Source organism: Tachyglossus aculeatus, chromosome 1 (genome assembly GCF_015852505.1).
Source record: "Tachyglossus aculeatus isolate mTacAcu1 chromosome 1, mTacAcu1.pri, whole genome shotgun sequence".
Classification (NCBI taxonomy): domain Eukaryota; kingdom Metazoa; phylum Chordata; class Mammalia; order Monotremata; family Tachyglossidae; genus Tachyglossus; species Tachyglossus aculeatus.
In genome coordinates, this window is record NC_052066.1 from 42289336 (window position 1) to 42313571 (window position 24236).

General features: G+C 44.8%; 1 protein-coding gene across 1 annotated transcript in view; it reads left to right on the top strand.

Annotated features, from left to right (window-relative positions):
- The window catches only part of RARRES1 (retinoic acid receptor responder 1), a 91338-nt gene that overhangs the window by 60814 nt on the left and 6288 nt on the right, over window positions 1-24236 (top strand). Inside the window, exons 6-7 of the mRNA XM_038744753.1 lie at window positions 3100-3280; window positions 18004-18140. Coding sequence (XP_038600681.1) covers window positions 3100-3280; window positions 18004-18140 — 318 coding nt within the window. The remainder of the gene's footprint in view (window positions 1-3099; window positions 3281-18003; window positions 18141-24236) is intronic.

Here is a 24236-nt window from a genome sequence, read left to right on the forward strand (position 1 = left end):
GAGCCCCCTGAGGGACAACCTGATCGCCTTGCAACTTCCCCGGCGCTTAGAACAGTGCTTTGCACATAGTAAGCACTTAATAAATGCCATTATTATTATTATTATTATTAATCCAAGCCTGTTTGATAACCAGCACTGCATACTTTTTAACTGAAAAGTATTCAAGAAGGGTGAATCATTCAATTCGGGATTCCTGAAACTGCTGGAGCCAAAGGAATTTATTGCTCCTTACCCAGTATGATAATTCCCAGACATCATCATCATCATCATCAATCGTATTTATTGAGTGCTTACTGTGTGCAGAGCACTGTACTAAGCACTTGGGAAGTACAAGTGCCGTGCCAAATCAGTTGTCCCCTGGTTGGTTAGTTGGTTGTGGTAGTTATTAAGCCTTTACTATGGACCAACTATTAAGCTTAAGTACTGGAGAGAGATAAGAAAATCAAATAGGATGCAGTTAGAAAGGAACTTCCAGATACTATTAATGAAGAGTCTTCAAACAATTCATATTCTGGAGAGGTTACACCACCTTATAGATAAAATTGGAAAAATACAATTTATTTCCTTAGTACAGACTTGGCTCAAAAATAATAATAATTATTATTATGGTATTTGTTAAGTGCTTACTGTGTGCCAAACACTCTACTAAGCACTGAGGTGGATATAGGAAAATTGGATTGGACACAGTCCCTGTCTCATGTGGGGCTCACAGTCTCAATCCCCATTTACAGATGAGGTAACTGAGGGACAGAGAAGTGAAGTGACTTGCCCAAGGTCATACAGCAGACAAGTGGTAGAGCCAGTGGAGACAAGGACAGGAGGGTAGAAGTGGAAAAATAATCGTAATTGTTTTACTTAAACACTTACTTTGTGCCAAGTAATAATAATCATAGCGGCATTTGTTTAGCACTTACTATGTGACAAGCACTCTTCTAAGTGATGGGGGTAATTCATTCATTCATTCAATCATATTTATTGAGCGCTTACTATGTGCAGAGCACTGTACTAAGCGCTTGGGAAGTACAAGTTGGCAACATGTAGAGACAGTCCCTACCCAGACAGACAACAAAACAAAACATGTGGACAGGTGTCAAGTCGTCAGAACAAATAGAATTAAAGCTAAGTGCACATCATTAACAAAATAAATAGAATAGTAAATATGTACAAGTAAAATAAATAGAGTAATAAATCTGTACAAACATATATATAAGTGCTGTGGGGAGGGGAAGGAGGTAGGGCGGGGGGTGGGGAGGAGGAGAGGAAAAAGGGGGCTCAGTGTGGGAAGGCCTCCTGGAGGAAGTGAGCTCTCAGTAGGGCTTTGAAGGGAGGAAGAGAGCTAGCTTGGTGGATTTGTGGAGGGAGGGCATTCCAGGACAGGGGAAGGACATGGACTGGGGGTCGATGGTGGGACAGGTGAGAACAAGATACAGTGAGGAGATCAGCGGTGGAGGAGCGGAGGTTGCGGGCTGGGCTGGAGAAGGAGAGAAGGGAGGTGAGGTAGAAGGGGGCGAGGTGATGGACAGCCTTGAACCCGAGAGTGAGAGTTTTTGCTTGATGTATAGGTTGACAGGCAGCCACTGGCGATTTTTGAGGAGGGGAGTAACATGCCCAGAGTGTTTCTGCACAAAGATGATCCGGGCAGCAGCATAAAGTATAGACTGAAGCGGGGAGAGACAAGAGGAAGGGAGATCAGAGAGGAGGTTGATGCAGTAATGCAGATTGAACCAGCAAGGTAGCGGTTTGGATGGAGAGGAAAGGGCGGATCTTGGCGATGTTGTGGAGGTGAGACCGGCAGGTTTTGGTGATGGATTGGATGTGAGGTAATCCGGTTGGACACAGTCCCTGTCCCACGTGGGGCTCACCGTCTTCATCCCCATTTTACAAATGAGGGAACTGAGGTTCAGAGAAGTGAACTGACTTGCCTGAGGTCATACAGCAGATAGGTGGCAGAGGCAGGGTTAGCACCCAGGTCCTCTGACTCCCAACCTCATGCTCTTTCCACCAGGCCACGAAGTAGAGAAGCAGTATGGATCAGTGGAAAGAGCACGGGCTTGGGAGTCAGAGGTCATGGGTTCAAATTCCGGCTCCGCCAATTGTCAGCTGTGTGAGTTAGCTAGCTCTCTTCCTCCCTTCAAGGCCCTACTGAGAGCTCACCTCCTCCAGGAGGCCTTTCCAGACTGAGCCCCTTCCTTCCTCTCCTCCTCGTCCCCACTCCATCTCCCCCATCTTTCCTCCTTCCCTTCCCCACAGCACCTGTATATATGTATATATGTTTGTACATATTTATTACTCTATTTATTTATTCATTTATCTTACTTGTACATATCTATTCTATTTATTTTATTTTGTTAGTATGTTTGGCTTTGTTCTCTGTCTCCCCCTTCTAGACTGTGAGCCCGCTGTTGGGTAGGGACTGTCTCTATGTGTTGCCGACTTGTACTTCCCAAGCGCTTAGTACAGTGCTCTGCACACAGTAAGCGCTCAATAAATACGATTGATTGATTGAGTTTGGGCAAGTCACTTAACTTCTCTGTGCCTCAGTTCCCTCATCTGTAAAATGGGGATTAAGACTGGGGGCCCTATGGGACAACCTGATCACCTTGTAACCTCTCCAGTGCTTAGAACAGTGCTTTGCACATAGTAAGTGCTTAATAAATGCTATTATTCTTCTTCTTCTTCTTCTTATTATTATTATTATTATTATTACTGTGCTAAGAGCGGGGGCAGAAACTTGGGGCCCCACGTGGGGCTTGCAGTCAGTGGGGCAGGGAGAACAAGTGTTCGATCTCCATTTTACCCATAAGGGAGTAGAGGCACAGAACAGTTAAATGATTTGCCCAATGTCACACAGCGGGCAGACTGTCCTAAAATCTGGCCAGCTGAGACCAACATCAATCGTATTTATTGAGCGCTTACTGTGTGCAGAGCACTGTACTAAGCGCTTAACCATGGCATTGACATATACAGTGCAACCACCCTGGACTGAAGAGGAATGCACTCACCCAGTAAAAGGGGAGTAGGAGAGTTGAAATTTGCCCATCAGATTTCTAGGGAAGCTGTCTCAGGTCTAAAACTTTGATCACAATTCTTTGTTTGTAGGAAAATGAATATGCGGGTACCTGTTTCGCTACAGTAGTCTTCAGGAATAACAAACCCAGTCCTGCCGTCAACATCACTTGCACGCCCGTCATAGGAGAGGAGGAGAGAGAACTGGAGGCCGTCCAGATGTACAAGCAACTGAAGGAACTGGCCAAACCTACCAAAGGAACCAAAATACCTGGTACGTGCAAGTCGACGGTAAATTATTTCTGTCTCTATTGAATCTTAAAAAAGGATAACGTTCTTCGGGAAGGGAAATGATAATTTTGTAGACAGAAGATTTGCTCAAAGTCCCTGTCCAAAACTGAACTCTTTATCTTCCCAACTGAACCCTTTCGTCACCCTACTTTTACATCACTGTAGACAGTACCACTATCTGACTATCCCCCCTTCTAGACTGTGAGCCCGTTGTTGGGTAGGGACCGTCTCTATATTGTACTGTATTGTACTGTTGGTATTATATTGTACCAACTTGTACTTCCCAAGTGCTTAGTACAGTGCTCGGCACACAGTTAAGCGCTCAATAAATACGATTGAATGAATGATTGAATGATAACTGTTATCCCTCCCTCTCGCCATTTGATCATAGGGAAGGTGCCTTGAGTCTATATTTCTACATCAGTAGCCCCCTCTCCATCCCCCCCATCTTACCTCCTTCCCTTCCCCACAGCACCTGTATATATGTATATATGTTTGTACATATTTATTACTCTATTTATTTTACTTGTACGTTTCTACTCTATTTTATTTTGTTAGTATGTTTGGTTTTGTTCTCTGGCTCCCCCTTTTAGACTGTGAGCCCACTGTTGGGTAGGGACTGTCTCTATATGTTGCCAATTTGTACTTCCCAAGCGCTTAGTACTGTGCTCTGCACATAGTAAGCGCTCAATAAATACGATTGATGACGATGATGATAGTAAGACTAAACAGCTTCAGTTAGCTATGTTGTGCAAAATTCGTCCCTTTAACCCTGTCTTCTAATAGTAATAATAATGATTGTGGTGTTTGTTAAGCGCTTACTCTGTGCCAGGCAACGTACAAAGCACTGTGGTAGATTCAGGGTGGGTTGGACACAGTCCCTGTCCCACACAGGGCTCACAGTCTTAATCCCCATTTTCCAGATGAGGTAACTGAAGCACAGAGAAGTGAAATGACTTAATAATAATAATGATGGCATTTGTTAAGCACTTACTCTGTGCCAAGCACTGTTCTAAGTAAGTACAGGGTAATCAGGTTGTCCCACGCGGGGCTCACAGTCTTAATCCCCATTTTCCAGATGAGGTAACTGAAGCACAGAGAAGTGAAATGACTTAATAATAATAATGATGGTATTTGTTAAGCACTTACTATGTGCCAAGCACTGTTCTAAATAAGTACAGGGTAATCAGGTTGTCCCACGCGGGGCTCACAGTCTTAATCCCCATTTTCCAGATGAGGTAACTGAGGCACAGAGAAGTGAAGTGACTTGCCCAAGGTCATGCAGCAGACATGGGGCGGAGCCAGGATAAGAACCCAGGTCCTTCTGAATCCCAGGCCCGGGCTCTATCCACTAAGCCACACTGCTTAGCTTCCCCAGGCAGGGTCTGATGGGTGAGGAAACCTGCCTGTTGAATCCCGTAAGTCAAGCGATGCAATCATCATCATCATCATCATCAATCGTATTTATTGAGCTCTTACTATGTGCAGAGCACTGTACTAAGCGCTTGGGAAGTGCAAATTGGCAACATATAGAGACAGTCCCTACCCAACAGTGGGCTCACAGTCCCCTCTGGTTCTGAATGTGGAAAGGAGTGTGGCTCAGTGGAAAGAGCCCGGGCTTTGGAGTCAGAGGTCATGGGTTCAAATCCCGGCTCCGCCACTTGTCAGCTGTGTGACTTTGGGCAAGTCACTTCACTTCTCTGGGCCTCAGGTCCCTCATCTGTAAATGGGGATTAAGACTGTGAGCCCCCCGTGGGACAACCCGATCACCTTGTAACCTCCCCAGCGCTTAGAACAGTGCTTTGCACATAGTAAGCGCTTAATAAATGCCGTCAAAAACAAAAAAAAACAACAAAAAAACAATGTGGAAAGGAGGGTACAGTGAGTACACACTGTACCGTGTTTCGCTTGTCAGCAGATGCTCTGTTTCCCAGGTCTCCTGAATACCGGCCCCGTTCTTTCTCCGTAGCAACAGCAAAACCTCTGGGAAAAGGAGTATAGTAATAATAATGATTGTGGTGTTTGTTAAGCACTTACTATGTGCCAGGCACTGTACTAAGCGCTGGGGTGGATACAAGCAAATCGGGTTGGACACAATCCCTGTCCCATGTGGGGCTCACAGTCTCAATCCCCATTTTACAGATGGGGGAACTGAGGTCCAGAGAAGCAAAGTAACTTGTCCAAGGTCGCACAGCAGATGAGTGGTGGATCTGGGATTAGAACCCGTAATAATAATAATAATGATGGTATTTGTTAAGCGCCTACTATGTGCCAAGTACTGTTCTAAGCGCTGGGGAGGTTACAAGGCGATCAGGCAGTCCCACGGGAGGGTCACAGTTTTAATCCCCATTTTACAGATGAGGTAACTGAGGCACAGAGAAATGAGGTGACTTGCCCAAAGTCACACAGCTGACAATTGGTGGAGCTGGGATTTGAACCCCTGATACAAGGTGATCAGGTTGTCCCACATGGGGCTCACAGTCTTAATCCCCATTTTCCAGATGAGGTAACTGAAGCCCGGAGAAGTAAAGTGCCTTGCCCGAGGTCACAAAGCTGACAAGTGGCGGAGCCGGGATTCGAACTCATGACCTCTGACTCCAAAGCCTGGGCTCTTTCCACTGAGCCATGCTGACCTTCTGGTTTCCAGGCCCCTGCTCTATCCACTCTGCCATGCGTAATAATTAATAATAGGTGGGTTATTTGTTAAAGCGCTTACTATCTGCCCAGTCAGATTGGACAACAGTCCTAGTTCTTTCACGTGGGGCTTACAGTCTCAGAGGGAGGGAAAATAGGCATTTAGTCCTGCTCTTGGATTTGTACCCTTATTCACCCCTACCTCAGCCCCAAAGCACTTCTGTATAGATCTCTAATTTATTTGTATGTCTGTTTCCCTCTCTAAACTGTAATAATAATAATAATAATAATGGTATTTGTTAAGTGCTTACTATGTGCAAAACACTGTTCTAAGCGCTGAAATTCCCTGTGGGCAGGGAACGTGCCCACCAACTCTGCTATAATGGACTCTCCTCAGTGCTGAGTGCAATGCTGTGCACACAGTAAGCTCTCAGTAAATCGTGGCTCAGTGGAAAGACCCCGGGCTTGGGAGTCAGAGGTCATGGGTTCGAATCCCGGCTCCGCCACTTGTCAGCTTTGTGACCTTGGGCAAGGCACTTAACTTCTCTGGGCTTCAGTTACCTCATCTGGAAAATGGGGATTAAGACCGTGAGCCCCACGTGGGACAACCTGATCACCTTGTATCCTCCCCAGAGCTTAGAGCAGTGCTTTGCACAAAGTAAGTGCTTAAAAAATGCCATCATTATTATTATTATTATTATTATTATTATTATTATTACCTGGCACATAGTAAGCATTTTACAAACACCATACAGAAGCAGCATGGCCTAGTGGATAGAGCAAAGGCCTAGGAGCCAGAAGGTCATGAAGCGCTTAGTACAGTGCTAAGCGCTTAGTACAGTGCTCTGCACACAGTAAGTGCTCAATAAATATGATTGATTGATTGATTCTAATCCCAGCTCAGCCACATGTCTGCTGTGTGACTTTAGGCAAGTCACAACTACTCTGTGGTTCAGTTGTCTCATCTGTAAAATGGAGAATAAGACCCTGTCCAACCTGATTACCTCTTTTCTTTGAACAGTGCCTGGCACATAGTAAGAGCTTAACAAATAAAATAATAATAATAATAATAGTTATTTATAAAAAAGCAAAAACACCTAACTTCTCTATGCCTTAATTTCCTCACCTACAAAATGGGCCTTAATCAATCAATCGATCACATTTACTGAGAGCGCACTGTACGCAGACCACTGCGCTCAACACTAAGGAGAGTCCAATATAGCAAATTTGGTAGACACGTTCCCTGCCCACAATGGGGCAAAATCCCTGTCCAAAAGGAGTTTACAGTCTATAGAGGGGGACAGGCATTCAAATAGATTAGGAATAGGGGAAATAGTGAAGGATGAGATTATTTTTCTTGTGAGCGGGGAACGCATCCGTTCTACCTTTGTGTGCTACTCTCCCAAGCGCTTAGTACAGTGTTCTGCACACAGTAAGCACTCAGTAAATACAACTGATTGATTGATTGATAAACATTAGTATGATGGAGCTGGATGAATATCACAGGGTGCGTACCCAAGTTCATAGTTGAAGGGGAGGGTGGTTAGAGGAAATACGGGCTTTAGTCTGGGAAGGCCCCTTGAAGCAGTGATTTTAGGAGGGTCCTAAAGGTGGGGAGTGTGGTGGATGAGAGTGAGGAGGAGGCAGTGGTGGGGAGAGTGAAGTGGGAGGTAGATAAAGTCTTGGGGGAGAACACGGGAAAACGGTTGGTGGTGGGATAGACAAGACTGATTTACAGAAGTACGTTGGTGATGGAGTGTGTAGGCTGAGTTGTAGGAAATCAGCAAGGTTAAGCAGGGGGAGAGCCCATCGAGGGCCTTAGAGCCAAGGATAAAGAGTTTCTGTTCGATGCGGTGGCAGATGGGCAACCTTTGGAAGTTTTTGAGGAGTGCGGAGATATGGTCTGGATGGTTTTCGGAAAAATGAACCGGGCAGCAGAGTGAAGTATGAATTGGAGAAGGGAGAGAAAGGAGGCAGGGTGGTCAGCGCAAAACAGGAAATGATCAGTGCTTGGATCAGAGTGGTAGCAGTTTCCATGGGGAGGGGAAATTCTAGAGCCGCCGAGAAGGTAGAATTGATGATTTGGGGACAGATCGAATGTGTGGGTTGAGTGAGAGAGATGAGTCGAGGATAACGCTAAGGTTATGGGCTTGTGAGACGGGGAGGGTGGCGGTGCTATTTACAGAAATAGGAAAGCCATCCGGAGACAAGGTTTGGATGAGAAAGATGAGTCTTGTTTTGGACGTGTTATGTTTGAGGTATCGCCGGGACATCCCAGTAGAGATGTTCCGAAGGCAGGAGGGAATGTGGGACTGCAGAGAAGAAGAGAGATGTCAGGGCTGGAGAGATAAATTTGGGAATCATCTGCAATGAAATAGTAGTTGGAGCCCCGAGAGATAGGGAGTGGGTGGAATTGGAGAATGGAAGGGGACCTAGAACTGAGCCTAGAGGGACACCCAGATTTAGAGGATGGGAGGCAGAGGAGCAGCCGCGGGAAGGAACAATCAGAGCGATAGGAGGAGAATCAGGAGAGGAGAGTGGCGGCAAAAGCAAGGATAGATAACGTTTCTAAGAATATATACATAGATACATATATATGTATACACAATAATAATTGTCATATTTAAGTGCTTACTATGTGCTAGGCACTGTACTAAGTGCTGGGGCAAATCAGGTTGGACACAGTCCCTGTCCCACATGGGGTTTACAGTCTTAATTCCCATTTTCCAGATGAGGTAACTGAGACACTAGGATGTGAAGTGACTTGAGAGAGAGGGAGTGGGTGGAATTGGAGAATAGACGGGGACCTAGAACCGAGCCTTGAGGGACACCCAGATTTAGAGGATGGGAGGCAGAGGAGGAGCCGTAAGAAGGAACAATCAGAGCGATAGGAGGAGAATCAGGAGAGGAGAGTGGCGGCAAAAGCAAGGTTAGATAACGTTTCTAAGACTATATACATACATGCATACATATATATGTATACGCAATAATAATTGTCATATTTAAGTGCTTACTATGTGCTAGGCACTGTACTAAGTGCTGGGGCAAATCAGGTTGGACACAGTCCCTGTCCCACATGGGGCTTACAGTCTTAATTCCCATTTTCCAGATGAGGTAACTGAGACACTAGGATGTGAAGTGACTTGCCCAAGGTCACACAGCAGACAAGTGGCAGGGCTGGGATTAGAATCCAGGCCCTTCTGAGTCCCAGGCTTTTGCTCTATCCACTATCCCCTGCTGTTTCTCATTCATTCATATAGACACACATATTGTGTGTGTGTGTGTGTGTGTGTGTGTGTATCTATATAATGAGATATACACACATGTAGTATATAATAATGATGGTATTTGTTAAGCACTTACTATGTGCAAAACACTGTTCTGAGCGCTGGGGGGGTACAAGGTGATCAGGTTGTCCCACGGGGGGGCTCACAGCCTTAATTCCCATTTTCCAGATGAGGTAACTGAGACACTAGGATGTGAAGTGAGTTGCCCAAGGTCACACAGCAGACAAGTGGCAGAGTCGGGATTAGAACCCATGACCTCTGACGCCCAGGCCCGTGCTCTCTCCACTGAGCCACGCTGCTTCCCTAGTATTTCCACTATATATTTATGTGTATGTGTGTTTGTGTATGCACATACACATACAAGGAGCCTTCCATACCCCTGAGGACTTCAAAGCACTGTTAACATAATGTATATTTATAATTTTAAATTCTTAAATTCCTTTTAAGCTTTTAAGCTTAAAAATTTTAAGCTTCTTAAATTCTCTTCAGCCTAACTATCCTGCCTTTAGCAGTATATTGGGTACTGCTAAAGGAAAGATCTAATCCATTTACTGTACTTATGAGCACCTTTTATGTCCAAAACCTGCAGTAGGGCATCATCATTATGATTGCTTGACATTTATTGCATCCCTAAAGGAATAATAATACATACTAATACTAATACTATACATACTAATCTAATCTGTGAAGCAGCATGGCTCAGTGGAAGGAGCACGGGCTTTGGAGTCAGAGGTCATGGGTTCAAATAATGGCTCCGCCAATTATCAGCGGTGTGACTTTGGACAAGTCATTTAACTTCCCTGTGCCTCAGTTACCTCATCTGAAAAAAGGGGATGAAGACTACGAGCCCCTTGTGTGACAACCTGATCACCTTGTAACCTCCTCAGCGGTAAGAACAATGCTTTGCACATAGTAAGCACTTTATAAATGTCATCATTATTATTATAATGATTATCTAGTGTGACAATCCATTTTTTTTTAATTTTCAAAAATCATATTAAAATTATCCATGGAAGAAGTGGAAATTTCCAAACACAAAAAATTTTGAATTCTGCTTCCAGGGCGAGTTAAATAGATCTTTCACGGCCCTGTTATCGTTTCCAGAATCTCTTCTTTCAACCACGAAAGTACAAATTAAACACAAAAGAGGATAGCAAAACCCACATTCTTCTCCTAAGCGGTCTTTATTCTAAACATTGACTTTATACTACTTTTTGATCGAGACATTTATCCTGATACGTAAATCTATTTACCCATGAAGGATTCACAATATTCAGTTCTGCCAGAATACATGCTTTCATTCGGGTTTGTTGATTGGGTCTCATTCCCAGGAAATTCTGGGAAACAATACCTCTAAGAATAATAGTTCCTGGGCAGCAGCCGCTGGAAGGAGAAGCTCTCTATTTCTCAAGTGTCCCTTGATGTCCAATCTGCCTCCACTGGGGGCCTGAATATTTCCACCACCAGACTTGCCCTAGTAAACAAACATGAAATATGAAGGTATTCATTCATTCAATCGTATTTATTGAGCGCTTACTGTACGTAGAGCACCGTACTAAGCGCTTGGAAAGTACAATTCGGTAATATAGAGAGACGGTCCCTACCCAACAACGGGCTCACAGTCTAGAAGGGGAGACAGACAGCAAAATAAAACCCCCGACATCTGACTCCAAAACCCGTGCTCTTTCCACTGAGCCACGCTTATCAGTACTTGAAAAAGGAGAGAATATTCTCTGGTGGCCTGTCTTTTGCATGCTTGCATGAATACTATTGAGAATAGTGAATTACACTCGCTTTTTAATCAGCCCATTGTTATCCATCAGATTATCTTCAGCATTACTAATTTCCCCTCCAGGGCAATGGAGCTTACTCTTATTTAGATGTCACCACAGCAGCAGTACAAAACAAAGCAGATGAAGGTTGGTTTGCTGGAAAAAAGTTTAGTGAGTGAAAGGAGATAGAGAAAATAAATGGTGAGAAAGTTGCAGGAAACAAATGCTAGGTTTTTTTCCCCCTAATGTATGTATGCATGTTGGGATGTTGCTGAAAGTGTCATTTACTTTACATATTCTCAGACCCTTCCTCCCAAGCTTTCCTGGCCTATCAGGGAACATGTGATAAATTTAGTTTTAAACTATTTGATTAATTCCCTGTCAGGAAGATGGGTGACTCTGAAGTATACTTTCTCTGGGCATCTATCTTTGTATTGGTGGGCACAACTTTGCAGTCATGATTTATCTAATGCAGTCTTTTAGACTGTGAGCCCACTGTTGGGTAGGGACCGTCTCTATATGTTGCCAACTTGTACTTCCCAAGCGCTTAGTACAGTGCTCTGCACACAGTAAACGCTCAAAAAATACGATCGATGATGATGATGATATGGGAACAAAACAGATCCTTATAATTTTAGTCTGTCGTCCTTTCCTCAGATGTGGAGATCATTCTGAGTAGATTGAGACACAATTGCGTGAGTCTCAGTTTAAATATACTTACGGCTGTTTGTCTAAAAGAAAATACATATGAAGGACCATGGGAAATCAGCTAATAATGGTTGAATCAACCAATTCATTCAGATTTATGGAGCGCTTACTGTGTGCCGAGCACTACGCTAAGCCTTGGGAGAGAGTGCAACAGAGTTGGTAGACGTGTCCCCACTCCACGAAGTATTTATAATCTATAGGGGAGGAACTATTACGAATACTTTGTCTTCCTAAGGGCTTTATCGGGAAAAAGTCACCTGAAGTAATTTCATAATGTCACTGCAGTTTTGAACTGCTGTTGGTCCGGTGGAAAGTGCTTGGCTCCGGGAACCAGGAAACCTAGGATCTAGTCCTGGCTCTGCCTCCTGGGGCTAAGGTTTCTGACTTTTATTCAATTCAGTTTCAGTTCAGTCGCAGTTATAAGCGCTTAGTACAGTGCTCTGCACACGGTAAGCGCTCAATCAATCGTATTTATTGAGCGCTTACTGTGTGCAGAGCCTGTACGAAGCGCTTGGGAAGTACAAGTTGGCAACATATAGAGACAGTCCCTACCCAACAGTGGGCTCACAGTCTAAAAGTGACTAAAAGTCTAAAAGTCAATAAATACGATTGAATGAATGGAGTGCTTACTGTGTGCAGAGCACTATACACCAATAAACAGACACATTCCCTGCCCAAAATGGGTTTACAGTCTGTCTCCCTCCCCCTAGACATGAATACAAACAAATAAAATGGCAGATATGTCCATAAGTGCAGTGGGGGTGGGAGAGGAGAAGAGCAAAGGGAACAAGAAAAGACTGAGCCCCCTTTTTCCTCTCCTCGTCCCCACCCCCCCGCCCTACCTCCTTCCCCTCCCCACAGCACCTGTATATGTTTGTATAGATTTATTACTCTATTTATTTTACTTGTACGTATTTACTATTCTATTTATTTTGTTAATGATGTGCATCTAGCTTTATTTGTATTTATTCTGATGACTTGACACCTGTCCACATGTTTTGTTTTGTTGTCTGTCTCCCCCTTCTAGACTGTGAGCCCCTTGTTGGGTAGGGACTGTCTCTGTATGTTTCCAATTTGTCCTTCCCAAGCGCTTAGTACAGTGCTGTGCACACAGTAAGCGCTCAATAAATACGATTGAATGAATGAATGAATGAACAAGTCAGGGTGACGCAGAAGGGAGTGGGAGATGAGGAAAGGTGGGGTTTAGTCTGGGAAGGCCTCTTTTTTTTTTAATGGCATTTATTAAGCGCTTACTATGTGCAAAGCACTGTTCTAAGCGCTGGGACTTTAGAACAAACTAGAGCCTCCTGACGTGTGAACAGCCCAGGAGGAATCCCAGACTGAGCCCCTTCCTTCCTCTCCCCCTCGTCCCCCTCTCCATCCCTCTCATCTTACCTCCTTCTCTTCCCCACAGCACCTGTCTATATGTATATATGTTTGTACATATTTATTACTCTATTTATTCATTTATTTTACTTGTACCTATCTATTCTATTTATTTTATTTTGTGACTATGTTTGGTTTTGTTCTCTGTCTCCCCCTTTTAGACTGTGAGCCCACCGTTGGGTAGGGACCGTCTCTATATGTTGCCAACTTGTACTTCCCAAGCGCTTAGTCCAGTGCTCTGCACACAGTAAGCGCTCAATAAATACGATTGATTGATTGATTGATTGAATCAAAAACTGCTCACACGGGCAGCACGGACCTCGGTGGCTACCAAGGCAATATCCTCCTGGCCTGTAGCGTTACAGCCCGAGCATCGGCCCGATGCTGAGATCACGGCAGCGGTAACTTGGTCCTGAAAATAAGAAATCTCTGTGAGGATTTGGCAATGTGCCACATCTCTGTCGGCCTTCTCCTCCCCTCTTTCCTCGGGAAAGGTTCTCCATCCCGAAATCTCAGCACCGAGGCCCAGGCATCATTCCTCAGGAGACTGTCATCCCTGGTTTAAACCTGAAAAGTTAAAATCCTATATAAAAAGTTAATTTTTTAATGTAATAGATGAATTTATGAAAATGAACTACTTTTTATGTGATTCGCCCCTGGTTATCACTCAATCAGCTCCCCCCATCCTGTGCTGAGCTTGTGAGTCAGATGGTCATGGGTTCTAATTCTGGCTCCGCCACTTACCTGCTGTGTGGTCTCAGGCAAGTCACTTCACTTCTCTGTGCCTCAGTTACCTCACCTGTAAAATGGGGCTTGAGACTGTGAGCTCAACGTGGGAGAGGGACTGTGCCCACCCTGATTTGCTTGCATTCACCCCCGCGCTTAGAACTGTGCCTGGGATATAGTAAGTGCTTAACAAATACAATTATTATTATTAAGAGAAGCAGCGTGGAAGGGAAGGAGCCCGGGCTTGGGAGTCAGAGGTCGTGGGTTCTAATCCCGGATCCGCCACTTGTCAGCTGGGTGACTTTGGGCAAATCACTTCACTTCTCTGTGCTTCAGTTGCCTCATCTGTAAAATGGGGATTAAGATTGTGAGCTCCATGTGGGACAACCTAATTACCTTGTATCTTCCTCAGCGCTTAGAACAGTGCTTGGCACATAGTAATCACTTAATACCCATATTATTATTATTATTATTAATAATAATAATAATAATAATAAATACCACTCCTCTATTGCCAACCTACTCACTTTATTTCAATCTCGTCTGCCTCGCTGCCAACCTCTGGCCTACGTCTTCCCTCTGCCCTGAAACTCCCTCCCCCTTCATTTCTGCCAGATCACCACTCTCCCCACCTTCAAAGCCCTCCTAAAAATCACCATAGGGACCGTCTCTATATGTTGCCAACTTGTACTTCCCAAGCGCTTAGTACAGTGCTCTGCACACAGTAAGCGCTCATTAAATACGAGTGATGATGATGATGATGATCTCCTCCAAGAAGAAATTTTTTATGGTATTTAAGTGCTATGTATCAAACACTGTTCTAAGCATTGGTTAGCTACGAGTGAATTAGGTTGGACAGTTCCTGTCCCGCACGGTGTTCATAGTCTAACTAGGTAGGAGAACTGAGGCACAGAGAAGTTAAGTGACTTGCCCAAGGTCACACAACCAGCAGTTGGCAGATCCAGGATTCGAACCCAGGTCCTCTAACTCCCAGGCCTTTGCTCTTTCCCCTAGGCCATGCTGCTCCTTGACTAACCCTTCATTTCTCCTCCTGCCCCTCTTCCTTCTGCATCTCCACACATCCGCCAAGCTAGCTCTCTTCCTATTGAGAGCTCACCTCCTCCAGGAGGCCTTCCCAGACTGAGCCCCCTTATTCCTCTCCTCCTCCCCACCCTACCTCCATCCCCACCCCTCAGCACTTGTAGATATTTGTACAGATTTATTACCCTATTTGTTTGACTTGTACAGATTTCCTTCTCTATTGAAGAGAAGCAGCATGGCTCAGTGGAAAGAGCCCGGGCTTTGGAGTCAGAGGTCCTGGGTTCAAATCCTGGCTCTGCCAACTGTCAGCTGTGTGACTTTGGGCAAGTCACTTCACTTCTCTGTGCCTCAGTTACCTCATCTGTAAAATGGGGATGAAGACTGTGAGCCCCCCGTGGGACAGCCTGATCACCTTGTATCCTCCCCAGCGCTTAGAACAGTGCTTTGCACATAGTAAGCGCTTAATAAATGCCATTATTATTATTAGTACTATTTATTTTGCTAATGATGCACTTATAGCTATAATTCTATTTATTCTGACAATTTTGACACCTGTCTACATGTTTTGTTGTCTGTCTCCCCCTTCTAGACTGTGAGCCCGTTGTTGGGTAGGGACTGTCTCTATATGTTGCCGATTTGTACTTCCCAAGCGCTTAGTACGGTGCTCTGCACACAGTAAGCCACTCAATAAATACGATTGAGCGAATGAATGACTCACCTATGCACTTGCATCTGTACCCCTTAATAATAATGATGGCATTTATTAAGCGCTTACTCTGAGCAAAGCACCGTTCTAAGTGCTGGGGAGGTTACAAGGTGATCAGGTTGTCATCATCATCAATCGTATTTATTGAGCGCTTACTATGTGCAGAGCACTGTACTAAGCGCTTAATAATGGTATTTGTTGAGTGCTTACTATGTGCAAAGCACTGTTCTAAGCGCTGATCAGGTTGTCCCACCGCAGGCTCACAGTTTTAATCCCCATTTTACGGATGAGGTAACTGAGGCACAGAGAAGTGAAGTGACTTGCCCAAAGTCACACAGCTGACAGTTGGCGGAGCCGGAATTTGAACCCATGACCTCTGACTCCAAAGCCCGTGCTCTTTCCACTGAGCCACGCTGCTTCTCAAAGGTGATCAGGTTGTCCCACGTGGGGCTCACAGTCTTCATCCCCATTTTCCAGATGAGGGAACTGAGGCCCAGAGAAGTGAAGTGACTTGCCCAAAGTCACACAGCTGACAAGTGGAGGAGCCGGGATTTGAACCCGTGACCTCTGACTCCAAAGCCTGGGCTCTTTCCCACTGAGCCACGCTGCTTCTCATCCTTAAGCACTTGGATGTCACCCCATCCTCAGAGTATAATCTGTTTATATGCAGGGATCATGTCTACCAATTCTATTACGTTGTACTTTCCCAAGTGCTTAGTAGAGTACACACTCCGTACACAGTAAGCGCTCCGTGAAACCAATAATTGATCGCTCCGTGAAACCAATAATTGATCGCTACGAATAGAAAGAACTGCAGTCAACCGTAGGTGTAGTTTGTAACTTTTGGGACTTCAGCGCTGTGAACAGAAGGAAAAAGTGAAGACTAGACTGTACGCTCATCGTGGGCAAGAAACGCGTCTGCCAACTCTGTTGTACTCTCCCAAGCACTCAGTACAGTGCTCTGCACATAGTAAGTGTTCAATAAATACGATCCAAAAGTGGACACAGCTATACTCATCTAAAGTTCCTACGTCTTAAATCGACTTGACGCTAAACTGGTAGGTTAGGGATTATTTTCACTTGGAATTTACAAAGCACCATAATTTTCTAAATTGCTTTAAGTGATTTTCACTTGGAATTTACAAAGCACCGTAATTTTCTAAATTGCTTTAAGTGATTTTATTCAACATAGCTAGGTGAAGGTAGCCAGTTTTACTCAAGATGTGGAAATACAGGCCCAGGAGACCTTGTGTTTGGTCACATGGTGAAGGATTACAGTTGCCTGCCGCGTGACCTTGGACAACTCACTTTATTTTATTATTCATTCGATCTTTTAGACTGTGAGCCCAATGTTGGGTAGGGACTGTCTCTATATGTTGCCAATTTATACTTCCCAAGCGCTTAGTACAATGCTCTGCACATAGTAAGCGCTCAATAAATACGATTGATGATGATGATCGTATTTATTGAGCGCTTACCGTGTATGGTATTTGTTAAGCACTTACTATGGGCCAGGCACCGAACTAAGTCCTGGGGCAGCTAGGAGATAATCAGATTGAACACGGTTCACGTCCCACATGGGGCAGACGGCCTTAATCCCCATTTTCCAGATGAGGTAACTGAGGCACAGAGAAGTTAAGTGACTAGCCCAAGGTCACACAGCAGAGAAGTGGTGGAACTGGGATTAGAATCCAGGTCCTTCTGACTCCCGGGCCCGGGCTGTAGCCACTAGGCCGTGCTGCTCCTCCCAACTTCTCGTTTCTGCCCGTTTCCTCATCTGAAAAATGGGGATTTTCTGTTCTGTTTTCTGTTCTCCCTCCTATTTAGACTATGAACCCCACGTGGGAGAGGGACTGTGTCCAATGTGATTATAATAATAATAATAATAATAATAATAATAATGTTGGCATTTGTTAAGCGCTTACTATGTGCAAAGCACTGTTCTAAGTACTTGGGGGGATACAAAGTGATCAGGTTGTCCCACGTGGGGCTCACAGTCTTAATCCCCATTTTACAGATGAGGCAGCTGAGGCTCAGAGAAGTTAAGTGACTTGCCCAAGGTCACAGAGCAGACATGTGGCGGAGCCGGGATTAGAACCCATGACCTCTGACTCCAAAGCCTGTGCTCTTTCCACTGAGCCACGCTACTTCTCTCTGTGCCTCAGTTACCTCATCTGGAAAATGGGGATTAAGACCGTGAGCCCCCCGTGGGACAACCTGATCACCTTGTAATCTCTCCAGCGCTTAGAACGGTGCTTTGCGCGTAATAAGCGCTTAATAAATGCCATTATTATTATTATCTTGTTTTTTTCCCCCAGCGCACAGGATGGTGCTTAGCCCATAGCAAGACCTTAACAAATATCCCAATTATTATTAAGTCCCACGTGTATCCTGAACCTTTGCGGTGTCTCAGCAGTATTATAACGTGGCTTTTCTCTCCTCTTAGATAACTATGGATTTATCGAACCTTCTCTGAAGCCCATGTGGTACTTGGCAGTTGTCGGTGGCTCTTATGTGATGTGGCAAAAGACCTCGCTGTCCTTATATTATTATATGTTGCAGCTCACAGATGTGAAGCAGTGGGTAAGACAGACCAAACACTAATATCTTCTAAGATACAAATGTGTAAAATGTGGGTGGATGAAAAGGTTGGATGGATGAGCAAATGGCAGTTAACTGATCAATGGAATGTATTGATAATCTAATCAATCAATCAATCGTATTTATTGAGCGCTTACTGTGTGCAGAGCACTGTACGAAGCGCTTGGGAAGTACAAGTTGGCAACATATAGAGACAGTCCCTACCCAACAGGGGGCTCACAGTCTAAAAGGGGGAGACAGAGAACAAAACCAAACATACTAACAAAATAAAATAAATAGAATAGATAGGTACAAGTAAAATAACTCAATAGAGTAATAAATATGTACAAACATATATACATATATACAGGTGCTGTGGGAAAGGGAAGGAGGTAAGATGAGGGGGATGGAGAGGGGGACGAGGGGGAGAGGAAGGAAGGGGCTCAGTCTGGGAAGGCCTCCTGGAGGAGGTGAGCTCTCAGCAGGGCCTTGAAGGGAGGAAGAGAGCGAGCTTGGCGGATGGGCAGAGGGAGGGCATTCCGGGCCCGGGGGATGACGTGGGCCGCGGGTCGATGGCGGGACAGGCGAGAACGAGGTACAGTGAGGAGGTTAGCGGCGGAGGAGCGGAGGGTGGGCTGGGCTGGAGAAGGAGAGAAGGGAGGTGAGGTAGGAGGGGGCAAGGGGATGGACGGCCTTGAAGCCCAGGGTGAGGAGTTTCTGCCTGATGCGGAGGTTGATTGGTAGCCACTGGAGATTTTTGAGGAGGAGAGTAACATGCCCAGAGCGTTTCTGGACAAAGACAATCCGGGCAGCGGCATGAAGTATGGATTGAAGTGGGGAGAGACATGAGGATGGGAGATCAGAGAGAAGGCTGATACAGTAGTCCAGATAGGATGAGAGCTTTAACGAGGAGGGTAGCAGTTTGGATGGAGAGGAAAGGGCGGATCTTGGCAATGTTGCGGAGCTGAGACCGGCAGGTTTTGGTGACGGCTTGGATGTGAGGGGTGAATGAAAGAGCGGAGTCGAGGATGACACCAAGGTTGCGGGCTTGTGAGACGGGAAGGATGGTAGTGCCGTCAACAGTGATGGGAAGGTCAGGGAGAGGGCAGGGTTTGGGAGGGAAGACAAGGAGCTCAGTCTTGGACATGTTGAGTTTTAGGTGGCGGGCAGACATCCAGATGGAGATGTCCTGAAGGCAGGAGGAGATGCGAGCCTGGAGAGAGGGGGAGAGAGCAGGGGCAGAGATGTAGATCTGGGTGTCATCAGCGTAGAGATGATAGTTGAAGCCGTGGGAGCGAAGGAGGTCACCAAAGGAGTGCATGTAGATCGAGAACAGAAGGGGACCAAGCACTGAACCTTGGGGTTCACTTAATAATACTAATAAGTATGGTATTTAAGTGCCTCCTATGTGCCAAGCACTGTTCATTCAGTCATTCATTCAATCATATTTATTGAGCGCTGACTGTGTGCAGAGCACTGTACTAAGCGCTTGGGAAGTCCAAGTTGGCAACATATAGAGACAGTCTAGAAGGGGGAGACAGACAACGAAACAAAACATATTAAAATAAAATAAATAGAATAAATATGTACAAATAAAAGAAATTCAGTCATTCATTCAGTCATATTCATTCATTCATTCATTCAATCGTATTTATTGAGCGCTTACTGTGTGCAGAGCACTGTACTAAGCGCTTGGGAAGTACAAGTTGGCAACATAAAGAGGCGGTCTAGAAGGGGGAGACAGACAATGAAACAAAACATATTAACAAAATAAAATAAATAGAATAAATATGGACAAATAAAATAAATAAATTCATTCATTCATTCAATCGTATTTATTGAGCGCTCACTGTTCTTACCACGGGGTAGATACAAGTTAATCAGGTTGTCCCATATGGGGCTCAAAGTCTTAATCCTCATTTTACAGATGGAGTAATGATAAGAATAATAATAATGGTATTTGTTAAGCGCTTACTATGTGCCACGCACTGTTCTAAGCAGTGGGGTAGATACAAGGTAATCAGGTTGTCCCATGTGGGGCTCATAGTCTTAATCCCCATTTTACAGATGGAGTAATGATAATAATAATAATAATGGTATTTGTTAAGTGCTTACTATGTGCCAAGTACTGTTCTAAGCACTGGAGTAGATACAAGGTAATCAGGCTGTCCCATCTGGGGTTCATAGTCTAATCCCCATTTTACAGATGGAGTAATGATAATAATAATAATGGTATTTGTTAAGCACTTACTATGTGCCAAGCACTGTTCTAAGCACTGGGGTAGATACAAGGTAATCAGGTTGTCCCATCTGGGGCTCATAGTCTTAATCCCCATTTTACAGATGGAGTAATGGTAATAATAATAATAATAATAATAATAATGGTATTTGTTAAGCACTTACTATGTGCCACGCACTGTTCTAAGCAGTGGGGTAGATACAAGGTAATCAGGTTGTCCCATCTGGGGTTCATAGTCTAATCCCCATTTTACAGATGGAGTAATGAGAATAATAATAATAATGGTATTTGTTAAGCACTTACTGTGTGCCAAGCACTGTTCTAAGCACTGGGGTAGATACAAGGTAATCAGGTTGTCCCATCTGGGGCTCACAGTTTTAATCCCCACTTTACAGATGAGGTAACTGAGGCACAGAGAAGTTAAGTGACTTTCTCAAGGTCACAGAGCGGACAAGTGGCAGAGAGGGATCAGAACCCACGTCCTCTGACTCCCAAGCCCGGGCTCTTCCCACCAGGCCATGCTGTTTCCCTTTGTGCTAGACACTGTACTAAACACCTGGAAGAATAGAATACAAACAATACACACTGCTTCTCTTCTAAGCGCTGGTGGGGATACAGGGTGATCAGGTGGTCCCACGGGGGGCTCACAGTCTTAATCCCCATTTTACAGATGAGGGAACTTAGGCCCAGAGAAGTGACTTGCCCAAAGTCTTACAGCTGACAAGTGGCGGAGCCGGGATTCGAACCCATGACCTTTGACTCTTTAAGCAACCTGATTACCTTGTATCTACCCCACTGCTTAGGACAGTGCTTGGCACATAGTAAGCGCTTAACAAATACCATTATTATTATCATCATTACTCCATCTGTAAAATGGGGATTAGGACTATGAGCCCCACATGGGACAACCTGATTACCTTGTATCTACCCCCGTGGTTAGAACAGTGCTTGGCACATAGTAAGCGCTTAACAAACACCATTATTATTATTATTATTATTATTATCATTACTCCATCTGTAAAATGGGGATTAAGACTATGAGCCCCACATGGGACAACCTGATTACCTTGTATCTACCCCAGTGCCTAGAACAGTGCTTGGCACATAGTAAGCACTTAACAAATACCATTATTATTATTATTATCATTACTCCATCTGTAAAATGGGGATTAAGACTATGAGCCCCACATGGGACAACCTGATTACCTTGTATCTACCCCAATGCCTAGAACAGTGCTTGGCACATAGTAAGCGCTGAACAAACACCATTATTATTATTATTCTCATTACTCCATCTGTAAAATGGGGATTAAGACTATGAGCCCCACATGGGACAACCTGATTACCTTGTATCTACCCCACTGCTTAGAACAGTGCTTGGCACATAGTAAGCGCTGAACAAATACCATTATTATTATTCTCATTACTCCATCTGTAAAATGGGGATTAAGAATATGAGCCCCACAGGGGACAACCTGATTACCTTGTATCTACGCCACTGCTTAGAACAGTGCTTGGCACATAGTAAGCGCTCAACAAATACCATTATTATTATTATCATTACTCCATCTGTAAAATGGGGATTAAGACTATGAGCCCCACATGGGACAACCTGATTACCTTGTATCTACCCCAGTGCCTAGAACAGTGCTTGGCACATAGTAAGCACTTAACAAATACCATTATTATTATTATTATCATTACTCCATCTGTAAAATGGGGATTAAGACTATGAGCCCCACATGGGACAACCTGATTACCTTGTATCTACCCCAGTGCTTAGAACAGTGCTTGGCACATAGTAAGCGCTTAACAAATACCATTATTATTATTCTCATTACTCCATCTGTAAAATGGGGATTAAGACTATGAGCCCCACATGGGACAACCTGATTACCTTGTATCTACCCCTTGGTTAGAACAGTGCCTGGCACATAGTAAGTGCTCAACAAATACCATTATTATTATTATCATTACGCCATCTGTAAAATGGGGATTAAGACTATGAGCCCCACATGGGACAACCTGATTACTTTGTATCTACCCCTTGGTTAGAACAGTGCTTGGCACATAGTAAGTGCTCAACAAATACCATTATTATTATTATCATTACGCCATCTGTAAAATGGGGATTAAGACTATGAGCCCCACATGGGACAACCTGATTACTTTGTATCTACCCTGTGGTTAGAACAGTGCTTGGCACATAGTAAGCGCTTAACAAATACCATCATTATTATTATCATTACTCCATCTGTCTCTATGTGTTGCGGACTTGTAGTTCCCAAGCGCTTAGTACAGTGCTCTGCACACAGTAAGTGCTCAATAAATACGATTGATTGATTGATTGATCTGTAAAATGGGGATTAAGACTATGAGCCCCACATGGGACAACCTGATTACTTTGTATCTGCCCCACTGCTTAAAGAGAGCCCGCATTCTTTCCACTGAGCCACGCTGCTTCTCTGGACCTAAGAGTCAGGGGACCTGGGTTCGAATCTAGCTAGTGCGGGGGGCCAGGCAGAGCAGGGACAGGGGGTGAGCTGGGAGCTGCCAGGAGCAGCCAGAAACCACGGCGGACTTCGTCCTCCCCTCAACCACACATGTGACATTTTATACCTTTCTATTGCACTCTCCCAAGTGCTTAGTACAATCAATCAATCAATCGTATTTATTGAGCGCTTACTGTGTGCAGAGCACTGTACTAAGCACTTGGAAAGTACAAGTTGGCAGCATATAGAGACAGTCCCTACCCAACAGTGGGCTCACAGTCTAAAAGGGGGGGACAGAGAACAAAACCAAACATACTAACAAAATAAAATAAATAGAATAGATATGTACAAGTAAATAAATAGAGTAATAAATATGTACAAACATATATACATATATACAGGTGCTGGGGGGAAGGGAAGGAGGTAAGATGAGGGGGATGGAGAGGGGGACGAGGGGGAGAGGAAGGAAGGGGTTCAGTCTGGGAAGATACAGTGCTCTGCACACAATGGGCACTCACTCCACACATCCACCAAGCTAGCTTCAAAGCCCTACTGAGAGCTCCCCTCCTCCAGGAGGCCTTCCCAGACTGAGCCCCCTTTTTCCTCTCCTCCTCCTCCCCATCCCCCCCGCCCCGGCTGTATGGTGCAGAGCACTATACAACAATAAACAGACACATTCCCTGCCCAAAATGAGTTTACAGTTTGTCTCCCTCCCCCTAGACATGAATACAAACAAATAAAATGGCAGAAATGTACATAAAGTGCAGTGGCAGTGGGAGGGGGGAAGAGCAAAAGGAACAAGACAAGACTGAGCCCCCTTTTTCCTCTCCTCCTCCCCATCCCCCCCGCCCTACCTCCTTCCCCTCCCCACAGCACCTGTATATATGTTTGTACAGATTTATTATTCTATTTATTTGACTTGTACATATTGACTATTCTATTTATTTTGTTAACGATGTGCATCTAGCTTTAATTCTGTTTGTTCTGACGACTTGACCCCTGTCCACATGTTTTGTTTTGTTGTCTGTCTCCCCCTTCTAGACTGTGAGCCCGTTGTTGGGTAGGGACCGTCTCTAGATGTTGTCGACTTGTACTTCCCAAGCGCTTAGTCCAGTGCTCTGCACACAGTAAGCGCTCAGTAAATACAGAGAAGCAGCGTGGCTCAGTGGAAAGAGCCCGGGCTTTGGAGTCAGAGGTCATGGGTTCAAATCCCTTCCCTTCAAAGCCCTGCTGAGAGCTCACCTCCTCCAGGAGGCCTTCCCAGACTGAGCCCCCTCTTTCCTCTCCCCCTCCTCCCCATCCCCCCGCCTTACCTCCTTCCCCTCCCCACACCACCTGTATACATGTATATATGTTTGTGCGGATTTA